The sequence below is a fragment of the Dermochelys coriacea genome, chromosome 8 (assembly GCF_009764565.3).
Source record: "Dermochelys coriacea isolate rDerCor1 chromosome 8, rDerCor1.pri.v4, whole genome shotgun sequence".
Lineage (NCBI taxonomy): Eukaryota > Metazoa > Chordata > Testudines > Dermochelyidae > Dermochelys > Dermochelys coriacea.
The window spans coordinates 47,564,207-47,582,750 of NC_050075.1; the positions used below are offsets into that span (position 1 = coordinate 47,564,207).

At 47.5% G+C, this 18,544-nt stretch overlaps 1 protein-coding gene across 1 annotated transcript in view; it reads left to right on the forward strand.

The window, feature by feature from the left end:
- The first annotated feature begins 335 nt into the window (after positions 1 to 335).
- Positions 336 to 18,544, forward strand: part of LMX1A (LIM homeobox transcription factor 1 alpha) — a 143,900-nt gene continuing 125,691 nt past the window's right edge. The window contains exons 1-3 of the mRNA XM_038413832.2: positions 336 to 736; positions 1,119 to 1,224; positions 3,663 to 3,849. Coding sequence (XP_038269760.1) covers positions 1,149 to 1,224; positions 3,663 to 3,849 — 263 coding nt within the window. The 5' untranslated portion in view covers positions 336 to 736; positions 1,119 to 1,148. The remainder of the gene's footprint in view (positions 737 to 1,118; positions 1,225 to 3,662; positions 3,850 to 18,544) is intronic.

An 18,544-nucleotide genomic window follows, 5' to 3' on the forward strand; every position in this document is an offset into this window, starting at 1 on the left:
ATACACTGGGATGCTAAGATTGCACATTCGACCTTAACTTGAGCATTTCCCGGTTGCGAGTGGTTAGATGTACCACCCTAATATTGCCTGGGTGTAGGGCTCCCCTCCCACGATTAAATATGCATGCGGCGTGGGTGCTTTACACGTCTTTACTGCACCCCGTGTCCCCTCTCTTCATTTCAGAGCTCTGTTTGCAGAGACAGGGAGCAGGCTGGTATGGAGAGAGAGCGGGTGCGGTGAGGCAGGAGAGTTGCGGATGGGGAGGAAACTTAGAGATGAGACTGGGAGGTACCAGAGTCAGGAAATGAGACCGGCTCCCGCCGCCGGGAGAGAGAGCTAAGCCCCGAGCTCGCTTTGCCACCGGTTAGCGCAGCGTAGGGCCCGAGGAGAAGTGCTAGGGGACGCCTACCCGAGAGAGACGCAGCCATATGCCAGCAACTCCGGGCAACCGCCTCCCGCTCACCTGCGGCTCCCCACCCCGAGGAGCAAACGCGGCTGGCCCGGCCCGGATCGCTTTGCACAGGGAGAGCGGCCCGAGTCGCTGTGGGGGCAGGAGGGCTCTGGGAGCGAGGAGGAGGGCAAAGCCCCGCCGAAGAGCAGCCGGGGGGCTGCAGCGGTGGCTGCCGGCCCAGGGGAGGAATCGGCCTTTTCTCCAGGGCTCCCCGGGTGCGTCTGCCGGCAGGAACCAGGGATTCCCCCTTTGCGGCTACTTTGCAACTGTCCCCCCGCCGGCCAGGTAAGCTAGCTCCGCGGTGGGGTGGGGCTGGGCGCAAAGCGAGGGGGCTTTGGGGGGGGGGGCTCCCCAGCGGCTTTCTAATTGCCCTGGGTCCGGCTCGGAGCGGCGGTAGAGATGGATCCTCGCCTCGCCTGCAAAGAGGGGATGGAGCTGAAGCGGGGTCCGCTGTGAGGGGACCAGCTGGGAAGTTGCAGCCCTGGATCCCCGGAGGTGGAGGCCAGGGGAGTTCTTGCAAAGAGCCAACCGGCCCAGGACAAAATCTGATCGTGCAGCGACCCCCCCGCCCCCGCCCTTCCCCCCCCTTCCCACCGCCTTGTCCATTTCGGCCCCAGCCCGGCTCTGGGGTGCGTCTAAGCGCCGCGTGTCCATTGCTGTTTTGCAGCCGGGCTGACCCCCCTCCCGGTCCCTCACCATGTTAGACGGGTTGAAAATGGAAGAGAATTTGCAGAACTCGCTGGAGACCTCGGCCCCGTTCTCCTCCTTGCTGGGTAAGTTGCAAGAAACTTCCCGTGCTGATCTCGCCCCAGGGCCAGCTTGAGGGGGCCGGGGGGAGACCCCGCATCCCACCCGTTGCGCAGCTCCTCTCCCCTTGCGGCCCCGGTAAGAGACTAGGGCTTCGGCTCTGTTTCGTGCGCTCTCTGGGGCAATGGTTGATTTCAAGCCCCTGGTGAAATCTGACGCCCCTCCAGCCCCGCGGATCCAGCTTCCCCCTGAAATCACCTTCCAGCCTCAAGCTGCGGAAAAATCGGGCCTTTTCTCCCCTGCCTTTCCCGCACTCCGCTACCGACTGCATGTGTGAATGTGCCTCTCCGGGGCTCGCGTTCTCAGAGCGAGAAGGCAAGAAATCGGATTTAGCCAGAGCCTCAGCAAAAGTTTGCACGATTTCACTCCGGTTAGCACGCGCCCAGGTTCCAGTGACCACGAATAAACAGCCCAGTTAGGTGCACACATTATCCGCCCCCCTCCACCCCTTAGAACTAATTCCCCACCGGTGAGAAAGTTACAAATAAAATCAAGTGTAGAAGAACCAGGGATTGAAATCCGCAGCCGCTGTGCGTGGAACAGGCGGGGGATTCTGCGTTTTCCTTCTCCCGGGATTGTCTTTCGTTTTTGTTAACTAGGCCTTGACAAAATCAAAATCAAAACTATTTGAAAATTGCCTTACAAAATTTTAGGCGGGCGTTCAGGAAAACGGGCGATTTTTTCATGGAATCGGTTTTTGTTTTTTAATTGTCTTCCCCACGCTTAAAAGAAATGAGAAATATCCACCTAGTTTACGATTTGGGAGTTATAAAATGAATGGATAAAAAAAAAAAGAATGAACTTCTTAGCTCTCGCTCTATTGCTTTGATTAGTAACACTAATAAACATAATAATTACAGTGTTGGAAATCACAGATTGGTGCAGAGAGCACTGTGGAATTTATACCGGTAGAATGTGTACAAATCTACCAGCTCAGTTACCATTCCTGTTATTCTATAGCGCGTTTCTCTATATTAGCTATACTCATTTTTGTTTCTACCTATAGATCTAGAACTATGTATAATGTGTGTGTGTGTGTGTGTATATGTACAGTATATATGTGAGTATATATATATAAACGTACATAGATACTCACATATATACTGTACATATATGAGATATATACACTACATATTTGTCAGGTTTCAGAGTAGCAGCCGTGTTAGTCTGTATTCGCAAAAAGAAAAGGAGTACTTGTGGCACCTTAGAGACTAACACATTTATTAGAGCATAATAAATGTTCTCTGTGTGTGTATATCAATCTCCCCTCTGTTTTTTCCACCAAATGCATCCGATGAAGTGAGCTGTAGCTCACGAAAGCTTATGCTCTAATAAATGTGTTAGTCTCTAAGGTGCCACAAGTACTCCTTTTCTTCTTACTACATATTTGTGGAATCTATCTATCTATCTATCTATCTAGATTAGATAGATAATGAGTTTAAGGGGAAAATACCCATATTTCGAAAAACGTTTAGTCCTTGTAAGAAATACCTAATTTCAGAATAGGTGACTCGAAACTAAATTCGTGTTCAAGTACCACAGTTCAATTGTTGATAAAAATCTTAAACATTCAAACGAGTGAAATTTCTTCTTTAACTAGCTGAAGTGTTTTCTTTTTCGTCTTCATTTCACTTCTCTATTCGGGGGAGGCTCTACATTTCCCCTTTGATGATATCTGCTCCCGGTTTTTGTTGATTTATGAATTCTCTCCTTATCTCCGGAGTCAAACGGGTTCCTTTATGATTACTTCGACCCCAAACATTTGACTCCTTTAATGCCACTTTTTAAAAAAATGTCATGGGGGGGATCCCTCCTAAACTGGGGGGGGGCGCTTTCGTGTGCATAAATACGAACTTAACTAAAGAAGGTTAATTATTTGAAAAACTAACCGCTTGCCAGCGAGATGTTTATCTCCATCGTGGATTTCCTGCCGATAATCTTTTGCCACCTGGGGGGGGGGGGCTCAAATATTTTTGTTCTTTTCCTACGAATTCGTTTAGGGGAAAAAATGACAACCTAGTCTTGAGACTCGAGCCCGACTCGCAGCCGCTCAGTTGCGGAGGGGATACAGCGGGCCGTGTATTGTCTCGCGTGTGTCCCCTGCGTGGTGTATATTTCTCAGGCGCGTGTGTGCAAAATCCCACGGGGTTGTGTCAGGGCGGCCTGAGCAGTTCTTGCCCTGGATCATTCCTCGATCATTTCTCCGCCCAGAAAAAATCCCCTGCAATTGGAAAGATCGTTTGGATTTGCTCGCCCCCCCCCCCCTTCTGCCAAGGAGCCTCGGGCAGTGGCTGGCGGCTCCCCGGAGACCCACGGCCTGGGGGCGCTGGGGAAGGGAGGCCTTGGGGAAGGGGCCTCTTTGCTGCCCACGGTGCCACCGCTGCCTGTGTTTCTTCGGTCGCAGGCAGAGCCGTGAGCCCCAAGGCGGTGTGCGAGGGCTGCCAGAGGGTGATCTCGGACCGGTTTCTGCTGCGGCTCAATGACAGCCTGTGGCACGAGCAGTGCGTGCGGTGCGCCTCGTGCAAGGAGCCCCTGGAGACCACCTGCTTCTACCGCGACAGGAAGCTCTACTGCAAGCTCGACTATGAGAAGTAAGTTGGGCGCGATCGCGGGCGGGCGGGGCCCTTCCAGAGGCCCGGAGAAAGGCCCAGTGCTGGGGGCCGCGGGTCCGGGCCTGATCCGCCGGGAGACGCGGCTGCGGGGCGGGGGCGGGCCGGTGCGTGGCAATCAGGCGGCCCGCCTTGCTTGGCGATGCCCCCGGCCAAACGCGCAGTCCCGCCTGCACGCGGCTAGCCAGCCGGCTCTGCCCCGCGCCCCACACGGGCTAAGCGGGGATGCCCCGCAGCTGGCCAGGGTGGGCTTCGCTGCGCGGGGGCTTTTCCCCTTCTCGCTCGGAAGCGCCCCTCGCGTCTGGGCGGCGGCTGTGCGGTTGCGACCAGCCGGACCCCCAGCGGGTGACATTGGCTCTGTCTCCTGTTGAGTGGAGCCCACCGCCCTGCTAAAGGCTCGAGACCCGGGGGCGGCCGGGGGGGGGGGGCAGCTGCACGTGCTGCAAGGGCTGAAGTCCCAGGCTCAGAAGGGCCCGGGGCCCCCGGGAGCCCGTGGAAAGCCAGCGGGATTCGGGACGGGTTCCTCAAAGGGCTTTTGCAAACGGGACCGTAATTGCTTGAAAGGCCCTTTGTGGTTACCGGGCACGGGCTGGATTCCTCACGGGCACGCAGAGCTCTTGTCTCCGCGCCTGGGGAATTCCGGCTCGCACCTCCCCAAGCCCCTCTATGTAGCTTTAAAAAGGGGGATTCCTGCTTTCTTTCGCAGGAACTCAAGAGCACACCAGGTGTTTACCTAAGGAGCCTAGCGGCCCCCCATCACTGCAGTGTCCGAGCACCGCCCAGTCTTCCGTGTGTTCACCCTCACAACACCCCTGTGAGGCAGGGCAGTGCTGTTATCCCCATTGCACAGCTGGGGGAACTGAGGCACGCAGAGGTTAATGGCGAAATTCTGGCCCCCTTGGGCTCAATGGCAAAACTCCCATTCACTTCGGGGGGGGGGGGGCGGATTTCATTCTAGGTGATTTAGCCAAGCTCCCACGGGGATTGAACCCCTATCTTCAGAATCCCAGTCTTGGGACTAACCCTGCAGGGCAGGAAACGGTGGAGAGAGCAGGCACCTTCTTGTTAAGACAGAGAGTGGGGCCTTGCTCCTAAAGTCTTCACCCAGGCAAGACTTCTCTTGACTTCAGCAGGAGTTTGACTTGGGTGAGATCCACAGGACCTGGCCTTTAGTATATACTGGGGTGGATGAGGGGTGGAAGGGGAGTCCCTCTTGTTCTATTTCCTATTCAAATCCTTCTGCAGTGTTAAAGGCAGGGCTGTGGGGATGTTTGGAGAGCAAGGAGCTTTCTCCCCCAGCATAAGGGATGGACACAAGAGTGGCCTAGGAATTGCTACTTTCCCAGAGACACAGCACCCCATGGGCCCACCCTCCCCTCCAGACTGCACTGCCCCAGGGACCTCTTGATGCCAATTGCACAGAGGGGATGCATGGGGGTTTACAGGGATTCCCTGGATCAGGTATATGCATAATAATTCACCAAAGGGTGGCAAGTAAGGTCTCTACCAAGAGCCAGTAGCTCACTGGTACCATAATCATTGTGTGATGTATCTACAGAGAATAGTTAAGAAGTTTTGTATCTATTCTGAAAATTATGCTCTTAAAAGCATTGACTTTGAGGGCAGGTCAGCAGAGGTGACGTTTCCCTCTCTCTCCCATTCCCTGCGTTGGGCTCCCTGTGGCTGCTAAGGAGGCCTTGTGATTTCCTGCACAGCTCCTCCAGGCCTGCGTGCTGCCTCTTACTATGGGCGCTACCTACATGGCAGAGCTGGACGCCCAGGATGGCTTGCTTCAAAGCCCATTTAAAGCCAATGGAAAGAAACCTACTGCTTTAAAGGGGTTTTGGATCAGGCCTTTGGCGAACTAGGAAAATGGGGCCAGATCCGTCTGCCACTGATGTCAGTAGCAGTTTTGCAGGCATTTCAGTGTTTAATGCTGGGACTCATTTCCCCAGGTTCTGGGAGTTGTTTAGTTTGTGTGTTTGCAGGGGTGTGCTGGTGGGAGGCCAGCCGTTTGTCCCACGTTAAGCCGGACAGTCCTCTTTTTTCCTGTGGGTGTGTCCCCTGTGCTGAATCCCGGATGGGCAACACCAAAGAGCTCACCACTCTGCTCCAGGAGGTGTGACTGTGCATGTGAGGTCACGCCAATGGCTCTTCAAAATCTCCTCCTCTGGGTGGCAGGGCAGGGTCACATAGGCGAGGGTGGGCCCATGCCCTTCCCGGAAGTACCAGAATGTCCAGTATGCTGGAGATGTATCAGTGGCCACCCAAGTTTGTGGGCTAGTGGGTTTGTTTAACAGGGCACTTCCCAGGAGTCAAAAGTTCAGACTTTTATGCATGAGAATAATACACATATTGACAAGCCCCATGATATTCATTCAGGAACATTGGAAATGTATCTGATTTATTAGAAAACTGAGTATACTGGCAAAGTTCTTCTCTCACCATGTTAATAAAGCGAGTGTATTCTAGGGCAAATCTTATATTTTGCTAAAGTGGCTTCCGTAACTTCCCTTTAAGGACATGAGTTTAATTACTGCAGCTACAAGTAAAGTTTGATGAAGAATGTGTGAGAGTGGAAGCTTGGCATTGTTTTCAAACATTTAGGAAACAAGGAAAGAACTCTCTGAAGCTGAAATGAAAGGAAGAGGTTCAGCTAAAAAAATTAAAAACGGTTGTGTTTTTTTGGTCTCAGGACTTGGTATGTGTGTGTTGTGTTAATCCATTGGTAAAAATATAGCTGCAAGTTTTAGTACTTTGTGGGATTAAAAGCAATATAATGTGTCTTCTGCTTTAAACAAAATCAAAATGAGCCTTCAGAACATACTTGCTATTATGGTAGTGATGGGAAAATATGATGAAATGTCACAATATAAACACCTGCCTAAGTTGCCATAGTCTTGGCTTTTGAGGTTGTGCCTTATATATGTTTGTTTTCATGGCTTCTGAACATTTAGCTAGAAAAGGGGCCCAATCCTGCCGCCTTTACTCATATGGAGCTTCCTTTTTGAAATAAGCAGTCACAATGTAGTCACTGAGCCAGATTTGCAACTGGGGCACATTGCAATAGCTCTGTTGAAATGCACAGAGCAATGCTGATTTCCATCAAGTGGAGGGGATCTGGCTGACTGGGACTCTTTGCATGAGTAAGAACTACTTGGGAAAATGGTTCCAACCCAGAGATAGGTAGATAGATAGATAGATAGATAGATAGATACTCAGAGATGTATACAAATGAAAAGCCAATTTCTTGTGAATATACCCACTTGATCTAATTATTAGGTGGTTTCATTTTATTACTAGTTTTTTACTAGAAATAAAAAAACCCTTTGGCAGTATAATTATAAATTAAATTAGTTGTTACCTAAGTATTAAGGGCTCAATTCTGCACCATTGAAGTCAGTGGGAGTTTTGCCATTGAATCATGTAGGAACAAGATCAGACCTTTAAGGAGGTGAAAAATACAGAAGTCAAGGGAATACAGCAGAATGAGACAGTATGAGTTACAGTGGTCTGCAGATTGTTTTCATACAAGATAACCAGATCTCTTTAATTAGTGTGACAGCATAGGGAAGACGGGGAAAACCCCCCAAAGATCTCTATACTCTTTCAGTTTCTTTTGGCTGTATTGAGATTTCCCGCACTTGTATGTTTTTAATAACTATTTTCCAAACCTACTAATCCTCCTCTCATTCCACTTATAGTTTGGTTTCTTCATGTGCCAGATTTAGTGACAATTGCTTAGAAGATATATTCCGGCTGAGATCCACATAGAAATGCACACAAACAACCCCACCGTCTTGATATGTATGGTATTGGCATTATTAGCACAAAATTAACATGGAGAGAGAAGTTAATGTTGGAAATATCTAATTATTCTAAACTAATCTATGATTATGTAATGGTTAGTTATTATTGTAGGTGATTTATAAATTAGTTCTGTTGGCTCAATTTCCAAAGGTAAGCCCCTAAATATTACATCCAAAATCTCACCCAGGGGTACTTAAATAAGAGTTTATGTATGTAAAATAGTTGTTTATTGGCCTAGATCTTCTTCCATACAAATCAATGGCAAAGCTCTCATTGACTTCAGTGCCAGTAGGATTGGCCCCCATGGTGAAATCTTGGTCTGTTGAAATCAATGGGAGGTTTGCCATTTAACTCAATGGGGTCAGGATTTCACTTATGTATCTAGATGCTGATTTAAAACAAAATTATCCAGATGAGGTATTTGGACAAACTTTATGGTGGCTTTAAAATTTTTTTTTACCTAAGATAAATAGTTACAGTTCCCCAGTATCCACAGCATTTCTCTCTGCTTGCCATGGGATTAAGATTTCATTCATAAAGAGTTTAGAAAGGGTTAATTAATAAGTATTAGATGGTCTAGTATGTATTTATGGATGGGTATAAGCACATCAGCAGACAGTGTTACAGATGGTTCTCATAAGAGCAGGTCGGGGATTTTTCAACAAAATATTTTTCACCAAAAAATGCCAATTTGCGAAGCAGCCTTGGGTTCAATGAAGCATCCGACTTGAAAAATGTTTGGTTTAAAATAAAGTTTCAAGACTGTGTCAAAATCTCCCATTTTGACACTGTTGAAACAGAAAGTTTCTGTTGCTTTGAGTCGAGGTGACTTTTCCAGACTGTGACTTTTCGGCCCAATTGAAGATGGGGAAAATTTTTCAAAATGTCCAAAATTCGCACAGGGCAGGACAACCTTTTCTTCCCAGCCTGAGTTATGAGCAACTGGTTTATTGGCCTCTGTAATAATTGATTAACCATTTCTTAAAACATCTATTAATCATTTATTACCCCTTTATAAAGCTTTTATAAATGGCACCTGAACATAAAGTATGAAGGGGAGTCCACTAACAATTGCAAATATTGAAGTTGCCTAAATCCAGATACTCACATAAACCCTAATCCTGCTGTCCAGTACACAGCACTAAACCCTGAGTATCTTGATAGCAAAATCAGGGGGAATAATGAATGAATGATGTTTACTACAGTAGTGCCTACCGACCAACCAAGATAGGGACCCCATTGTGGTAGCGCTGTAAAAACAGAGTACTAGACACTTCCTACTCTGACGGGGCAGACTGAAGGATGATGGGAAACGTTATGTTAGTTCTATGATTTTTATTTGTGGTAGGGTTTAGTTAGGAGGAGTTGAGCTGGGAATGCTCATCTTCCCCAAACTCTCCATGGCAGGGAATTGTGAAGCCATTAGAAGGCTGTGACTACAGCCCTGAGGCAGTGTGGGAAGGAGGGGGAGCCTTCCCTGGCTCACCTCATAACCTTCTGCGCTAAGCAGGGCTGGTGCAGATACCATTTCCTTGGGGCAGAGGGGCTCCTGTGAGGCCACTTTGCCTGTAATACCCCCTGCACTGCCCCTAGGTAGGGCCCCAAGTATTGCTTGCCTCATGGTGCAGCCAAACAAGCCAGTATTTAAATATTCTTACCCCCTCTTCACTTGGCATAGCATCCTCTTTCAAATGCCCTGAATCTCTCAGGAATTTGCAGAATTTATTTTAGTGCCCAAGGAAGATATTTGTGGTGCGTGTGTGTATTTGGCCCGGATCACCTCTTTTTCTGTCCATGAACAGACCCCAATTTCCTCCAGTTGACCAGGTCATTAGAAATTATTTGCCCACTGATTTCTCTGAATAATGCCGGGTCTGCTGATGATTTGCAAGCCGATCATTGCAAGCATTTGAAATTTGAAACTGATGTCCTTTGGATTGGACACAGAGGTCAGCTGGCATTGTTTCTGTTCCCTGAGTGGATGAGGGTGCATCTTGGAATCAGGTTTGCACAGTGCATACTTGTGATTTCAGGGTCAAAATTCACTTTCTGGGTGAAATTTGCCCATGTGCATAGAGCCAGCCCCAGCTAATTAAGGTTCCATTTAGAAACAGCAACTCTGAAGCCTTGTTTTGTGAACTAATGGGTCTTAAATGGTGCATGGCACTTGTGCTGGCCATCGGCAAAGGCGTGAATTTCACCCAAAGATGATAAAGTCCTGTGGAGTGCGCCCTGACTTGGAATCCAGGGCCTGCGTCTGTTGAAGTCCAGGGTATTTTTGCTTTAGTGGGAGCAGAATCTGGCCTCAAGTTTTCATTGTTACTTTCATGTGTTTGTGAATCAAGCCTAGACATTTCCCCCTGCGGGTGAAATTGATCATTACAGAGCAGTTGGGGTCAGACATTTTAGGAGCAGTGTGGAATATAGGTGTTGGTGTTGAGCATATACTACCTGTCCTCCTGGTACCCAAACCACAGAGGACAGGAGTCTGTTATAGCCTCCATCTCAGGGGGCTGGCTCTTTAGCTCAACTGTAGCAGCTCCGGTTTCAGGTCTGGATGTCTCTGCTTCAATCCCTTCTGTGTTGTTGGCCAAGATTGCAACCATGACACTACGATCACCAGCCGTTCACACCAAATCAAACTGTGCGCAGCTCAGTAAATCTCAAAAGACTTTAGAAATCCTTTCCTTGGAAGAAATGACCTTGTTTAGAAAGGGAAGTAGGTCAAGAAAGCGAAGTCTAAATTTCTATATAGCCAACGATTGGCAAAATTATTAAAGGCCTGATCCAAAGCCCATTGATATCAATGAAATATCTCCTGTTGACTTTGGATGAGGCCCTAAATTGGGGCAGGATGCTCGTTGCAACTGGGATGCATAGGTGCCGTCTTTATGAGTCATTGGGGGATGCTCCACCCCCTGCTCCACCCTAGGCCCCGCCCCCACTCCATCCCTTCCCCCAAACCCCACCCCCATCCCTGCTCTACCCTGTTCTGCCCCCTCCCCCAAGCACTCCCTGCCCTCGCTTCTCCTTCCCCCCCCAGCGTCTCCTAGATGCCGCTAACAGCTGATTGGGGGGGGAGTTGATCCGCGGGGCTACCAGTGGGTGCTGAGCTCCCACTATTTTTTTTCCCATGGGTGCTCCAGCCTTGGAGCACCCACGATGTCGGCGCCTATGCTGGGATGTTTTTAAGTATTAAAAACGAAGATCACAATAAACATTCTGGATTTCATCATTGCTTTGGAGTTTGGGTTGGTATTTATTTATTTTTGGGGTACAAACACATTACTCAGAGATCAAAACTACATCTGTAGTTGCTCATATAAAGCTGCACTTGTGAAGCCAGTCACAGCCATTTGCTTGGGGGTTTTTTTGTTTTGTTTTTTTGGCACCACGGCTGGTAAAATGAAACAGAGGGAAAAATAACACTCAGAAAAATAAAAACCATACATTGACAAGCATGTTAGCTTCTTGTGGCTCAGGGGCTGAAAATCAAAGCCCTTGAAAGTTTAATGTGTATCTAGGCCCAGCCCAGAATTAAACAATAACTGAAAACATTTCTTTTTCAGAATCCCTGCCCACCCTCCCCCCAATTTAATGAGCTGGGACACTGTTTGAGACCCTCCCTTTTTAAATGTAAACAGACTTTACAAGGTAAAAACATGAACATGATTTTATGCGGCAACATTAAAACAGCACTCAATGGTATTTATAGTGCAAGAAAATGACCTAGGAGAAAGGACTGGCAACCAAGCAATTGTGGGGCAGATTTTCCATTGACTTTCAGTGGGATTTGTGCTCCTAAATCCCTTAGTGAAATATTTATATTCTCCTTAATGAAAGGAAATGTCTCTTATTTAGTCTCCAGCTGGTTTAGGTATTTGTTTGTTTTTCTCACCTGCAAGGAATGGAAGCTCTGGGGAGAAAAAAGCCACCAGCCCCTTGATGTTTCTCTGTGATATCACTCTGGTTTGCATTTTAATACTAGTGTAAAGCAGAGCTGGGAGTGCCAGGTTGCCTCCTCCAAAGGGACAGTGTGAAGTGCATGCTGCTCCGACACACCAGGGCTTGTGGGAAGGGACTGTTTTTCCCAAAGCACAATCCCCCCTGCAGCTCCCCATGGGCCATCGCAGGCCGGTGGTTTAATTCAACAAACTGGGCCTTATCTTGTGCTTCCTTTTCTGCATCTGTGCAGTTGGGTTAATAATCTCGGCCTCTTCGTAGGGGTTCTGTTAAGAATAATGTGCCAGATCCTCAAGTTTAATGATTCACCCCAGCTGGGGTCTGGCCTAAAGTTTAGAAAGCTCTATGCATTATTACTGTTGTCATTTTTTCTGGGTACTAAGTAAATGGAAGATACTTCTCCAAAGGAACTCTATTCACAAGCTGTTGCAGGGTACATTGTTGGGTTGCCAACTCTCATAGCGTAATCTCAAGTCTCCCAATATTACATAAAAAGAAAAGGAGTACTTGTGGCACCTTAGAGACTAACAAATTTATTTGAGCATAAGCTTTCATGAGCTACAGCTCACTTCATGAAGTGAGCTGTAGTTCACGAAAGCTTATGCTCAAAAAAATTTGTTAGTCTCTAAGGTGCCACAAGTACTCCTTTTCTTTTTACGGATGCAGACTAACATGGCTGCTACTCTGAAACCAATATTACATGTTTTATTTGAAGCGGCAGCTCCTGGAGTCATGTGATTGTGCAAGTATCTCAGCTTTTTTTTTTTTTAAGTAAGTTTATAGCCTCCTGGTTGTAGAGAAAAGCTCAAAACAGTGACATGAGTGGTCCTAAAAGCTCAGAAGCTGGAAGACAAATAAGAACCTCAATGTATTTGGCTTAAAAATCCTGGGATTTTAAAAAAACAAAAAATTCATGATGTCAGGGATCTGACTTGTGATTTTGAGCACTTGGGGTTGGCAATACATAGTGAGAGATTTAAGAAGCTCAATCTATTTAGTTTATCCAAGAGAAGCTTAAGAGGTGACTTGATTGTGGTCTGAAGGTACCTATAGAAGGAGAGATTTCTGGAAGTAGATGGTTCTTTGATTTAGCAGAAAAAGACATAACAAGATCCAGTGGCTGGAAGCTGAAGCTAGACAAATTCAGACTAGAAATAAGGTGTATATTTTTAATCATGAGCGTATTTAACCATGGAACAATCTACCTAAGATTGTGGTGGATACTCCATCACTTGAAGTCTTCAGATCAAGAGGGGCTGTCTTTCTAAAATACGTATCGTAGCTCAAACAGAAGTTATGGGCTTGATGCAGAAATGACTGGGTGAGGTTTTAGACCTGGGTTATGCAGAAGATCAGACTAGATGATCACAGTGGTCCCTTTTGGCCTTAACATCTATGACGCTCTGAATAAATGAAATGAGAATCTGAGGCTGCTGTTGCAGTGGATGAGAGGGGAAGTGGTTTAAATATTGTCACTACTCATCTCATTTGTTACATTACAGAGTAGCAGACTTCCCGTGTATAATCAACACATCTAATTGAACAATTAGCTGCAAATCACATAACTGCTCCCTCAGTCTACAACCTTTAGGAAAGGGATTCCACTAATACCTTCCAAAAATGTAATTATCAAGCACAGTCACACCAGTATTAAACAATTAGTTCACAATGACATTTCTTGTCAGGAACTTTATCTCAGCATAAATGGAAAGGAGAATTTGGAGCCTCAGCATGAGCTAACGATGCACTTCAGGTTTTTTTAAGGATGAAATCCTGATGCCATTGAAATCAAGGGGGGGTTGCCATGGATGTCAGTGGAACTGGGATTTCACCTTAGCGTTTTGTCTGGTGGTTCTTTTGGTCACATTCTGATGTTTAGGGTGGGCATGTGCTGAAAGCCTGGAGCTGCATCTGAGATCCAAGTTCACAGTTTAGGGATTTCTTTATATTGGGCTCAGCTTGATCACTCTGAACCTATTTCAGTCACACAAGTTATTGGTTTGATGCAGAAATTACCCAGGGATGTTCTTTGGTTTGTATTGGCAGGTCATGTGAGATGATCATAATGGTCATGGAAATCTATGAGCAGACTAAGACCTGGGTTTTACCCTCCAAGTTCAGGAGTGTTTTGGTCCAGGATTCTGATTCTGCTCATTATAGATATTCTCCATTGCCCTGCAGCTGTGCAGAATAAGTGCACAATGGATTCAGGAATGCAACTGGTGTTTTCCTAAGGAGGGGGCCCAGAGATCTCCCTCCCCTGTCCTGCATGCAGCCCCAAGGTGTCCTTATGTACTCAGCCCGGAGCTCTCCTCCTGCGGCTCCCCCATACCAGGCTTGAGCTCTCCACACTGCCTCTGCACTCATCCACATGGTTTCCTCTGTGCACCCAGATCTACACTCCCTCCTTTCCTTATGCCAGACACCCAAACCCACGCTGTCCTCCGTGCACCCCAGTCTATACCCACTCTTCTCCTTCTGCCCCATACTGAGCTCTGCCCCTGAACCCAGCCCTGCAGTCTCCCCCCACCACACCCAGCCCCAAGATCATACCCAATGAGGCAGTCAGGCTAAAGAGCACCATCCCCACCAGGGGTCAGGCAGTTCTGGGAGCCCGAAACCTCCCTCCTCCTTCTGCGTCCCTGCTTCCCCAGGCAGCACCAAAAGCCTGAATCCAGTTCTCCACCCTCCTGGGGCCTGTGGGTTCCAGACGCCCCCTGCTTCACTTCTCCCTGGGGGTGTGGGGCTGGTACCCATGGGCACTGGAAGGATTTCAAAAGTATGGGAGAAGGCAAGCCAGGGCATAGAAGCAATGCTGCTCAATTTTCCATCTGTGGTCAGGGGCCAAGGGATGTCTGGGCCCCTTTCCCCCTTCTCCAATTATGCCCTCCAATTAATGTATTTAGTCTAGTGCCCAAAGCCTCTTGCATGGGGCAAAGGGGAGCATTTAGAAATTTCTATTTGAACCATCTGCTTGGTTGTTAAAAGAGGGGATGGCCTCTGAGAAAGCAGAGTTTCACCCCCATTTGTAGGGCAGGGTAAGGGTTTTTCTGACTGGGTTTCAATTATCCTTCGTCCTGAAATAAAACCTTGCTGACTCTTTTCAGCAGATCCCACCAGCTCACAGTCATTTCTTTCAGTGTGAATATTTAACAATGAAACAAACCAGCTAAATGTCTTTTAAACACTGGGCCATTAAAAAACAATGCATGTTTGTTGCCATTATTCTTAAGGAGAGGTTATTAAATTAACGAGCGCTAATTATGGGAGGGTTTCATGCTATTTTAGTTTATAGGGAGCATACTCTGGCAACCGTATGTTTGTGAGGTCTTTTCCACACGAATGGGAGTGAATAAAATGGGAAGTCGGATGGGAAATGCAGAGGCCCAGATCCTCAAAGGTATTTAGGTGCCTTGGTCATGGGAGTTAAGTGCCTAAATACCTTTGAGGATCTGAGCCCAAGTTCCCTGAGGAGTTGGACATCAGCGCAATGCAATTCTGAGGCCCAGCCTGAAGAACGGGGGGGGAGGGGGCAAAGATATGCTAATGTAGGGTAACACTAGGAGGGGTGACTCTATCTTGGAGTCCCTTGGCATGTGCACCTGTGGCTGCGCCCCTTTATTGGGTTCATGTAGCCCCCCAAAGGTTGTGCGGCTCCCTGGGTGACCTTTGATGCCAGTTATTTCATTGGCTAGCTTGCATGCCTATAGATAATTTGCATGTGATCCTAGCCGTTCCTTCGCAAAGCCCTGTGTGGATGTAGTGCTGGCCAGAGGCATGGGACTGAGGCCAGATTTCACTCATGAGGTCCCACCCAGTGGTGGGAGTCAGCATGAGGAGGCTGGACCTTGTTCCTTGCTCCCCTCAGAAGAGGAGCCAAAGGTGGCTTGTGGTTGGTGGCCAGGGCAGCCACAGAGGATGTGCAACCTCTGGGCAGGAGGGAACCTGATGGGGTGCTGCTATAGGTTGGCATGAGCCCCATGAACTCACCTTCCCCCTATCTGCCTCTGTTCAGAGCCTGTTCACACTTTCCCACAAGTAGCTCCTGTCACCCCTTCTCCCAGCATTTCCTCTGTGCTCCCCACTTTCTCCTCCAGTGATGTCTATCCCCCATTTTCCACCCTCACCAATCGCTCTTTGTTCCATCTCCTTTCCTCCTAATGGCTGGCATCCCTCCTTATTTCCCCTCACGTCTCTTTATTCCCACACAGCAGTCCCTGATCCTTCCTCTTCATCCAGTATACTCCCACTGTGCCCCAGGCCTGCCCTGGCCAGCACCACAGTTCTGACTGCTCCTTATGCCCTTCTGGAGCATCGTGTGTCTCTGGGTGGGTGGGCCTGGAGTGTTCCCTGTGTCTCCTGAGCTCAGAGACTGCACTTCTGCCAGGTTCTTAGGCAGCAGGAGGTCCAGTGCACCCTTTTCCAGGTGTACCGTCAGGCAGAATTTGGCCCTGAATAAGGAAGAATGCAAAAGGGAGGCCGGTAATTCTATACTCTGCTGGTCTGTCTCACCTGCCTTTCTTGTTTGCATAATGGGGCAAATTCAGCTCTCAGAGTGAATCCGGATCCAGATTGGCACCTGTGTAACTGAGAGCTGAATCTGGCCCTGAGCCTTCCAAGGGAGCATTGACAGATACAGCAGTTGTTGTACGAGTTGAGGTACTGGGAATGGTATCTTTAAGTGGTTTAGCTTTGCAGAGCGGAATTCTGGCAGAGGGCCACGGTGGAAACCCACGTTCTGTTACGCAGGGGCAGCTGGAATTGGGATGTGCCAGATCAAGAGGATCTCTCTTGAGTGTGTTGGACCTGGAGTGAATGCTGGACCCCACACCAGCCCAGCCATTGTGCTGGGACAGTCCAGGGTTTGATGTGGCTGCTGTCAGGGCTCCTCTCGTTAGCTGACCATAATATGACAACAACTAAAAATACAAGGAGTGCTGCTTGCTGTTCCTAGCCTGTAACTCGAACCACATGAAATGGCTCCTCTCAACCAGTGTTCTACTTTAAGTAGTCTATTTTAGAAGGGGAGCAAATAATAGACTTGGATTGTTGCCCCTTCACCCCGCCCTTAATTAGATTTGTGCCTGACAATTAACATTTAATATAAAGGGCTGGGATTGATGGATACTTGGCAGCCTTAGCACTGGGCATCCTTGCCTGCAAATAAGTCAGATAAATACATCATCTGTTCCTCATTGCCCAGGACATACCTCATCTTGGATCCCTTTTCCTCCAGTCCTCAGAGACCTGCTTTCACCTCCTTTTTATCACTGTAGAATTATGGACATGCGATAGGCTGAATTGTGAAACTAAACTGGCGGGGATTGTTATCAGTGCTGGTAAAGTGAGTCTAACATTGATTTAAGCTTCTTGTGCTACTAGCTTTCAACTGCCTCTTATTCTGGGACTGTTTTTTTCATTGTTGTACCCCAATAATTCTCCCCCTTGTCTACTGGTAGGAGGGTTTGGGATAGGTTAGAACTGGTTCAAAAAAATAAAATGGTGACAATATTTTTTTCATTGAAATTTCAGTGAAGAAACTAAATGAAACCCAAAATTGTAGGGAAAGTTTTAATTAAAAATTCAATTTTGAATCAGGTCTAATGATAGCATTTACTTGTGATATTGACTATCTATCTATCTGCTCTTCACCCACTTTCAGGTTCTACTGGGATATGTCAATTTTTTTAAACAGTATTTTTAACTTAACATCAAGATTTCAGTTGTGGTGTGAAATGTTTTAAAAAAAATTATGAGCTTTGCAGCATGTTTGAAAAGTAGCCAGACTCCAGCTTACTCTGATCTCCTCTGGTAGCTTACTCTACAGCCAGACCCTTTCAATTGATCAATGTTTTATTTTTGGCTCTCCTATATTCGCCCTGGGCTTTGTAAGAGACATTATCTCAGAGGAGCTCAGCTGTCACGTTATGTCATAGATGGAGATGTAGTTGCTGATGCAGAGGTGTCCTGACTCCACTGGTGGCCATGGAAAGTGGGATCAAGTCCTTGAATTGGACCGAAAGCCAGAGAAACAACCAGAACACGGATGACATACTTATGGCAGCTTGTCCTGCCCCAGAGGAAGCCTCCACCTTGCTTCCATGTTCAGCTTCAGACACAGTGGATTACAATAAACCAGTAAGGAGGTGATGGATGTGGCCAGAGTTTCATCCAAGAGGAAGAAGTGAAGTCTCCTTATACAATGAAGACAGAAGATGGCATTTTTTGATGCTGTTGCTACCTGGCCATTCCAGGATGATGAGTCCAGAAGGACCCCAAGCTTTCATAGAATCGTAGGGTAGGAAGGGTCATCTAGTCCAACACCCTGTGCTGAGGCAGTGGCATAGCACTGTGGTGAAAGGGGGTTGATGTCTTTGTTGGGAGTGAGGGTCAGTGTCCTGGCTAATGCTACAAAGCATCTTCTCCTTCTGGCCAGTATCACTTGTGAAGTCTGAGACAGCTTCACTGTTATGGGCATTGACCCATCTGTGCAGTGTCAATGGCTGTGTGTGGGCAGAAGATGTCACAAAATTGGAGCAGAGTCCACTGGTCTCACAGCCTCTGCAGGTAGTCTCATATAGATATTGAAGAGGAGGAGAGGGACAGGTTAAATCCCTCTGGGGCTCCACAATTGAGGGCGTCTGTGGAAGGGAACAAAGCCAAATAGAAGAGGAACAGAAATTAACAGGAGAGATGCAACCTCATTGCTATGTCATGAGAAGAATGCTGGGTATTTTTCTCTTGAAAAACCTCCTTGAAATTTCCCTCTCTCCCTTATTCTGTCACAATGATATTGCTTCTTGATGCAGAGCTACACAGCCTTGTCTAGGGAGACTGTTGACATACTGGCTCTTTTTATTTACTACAGGCCAGATTTTGCCACCTTTACTCACACTGAGTAGTG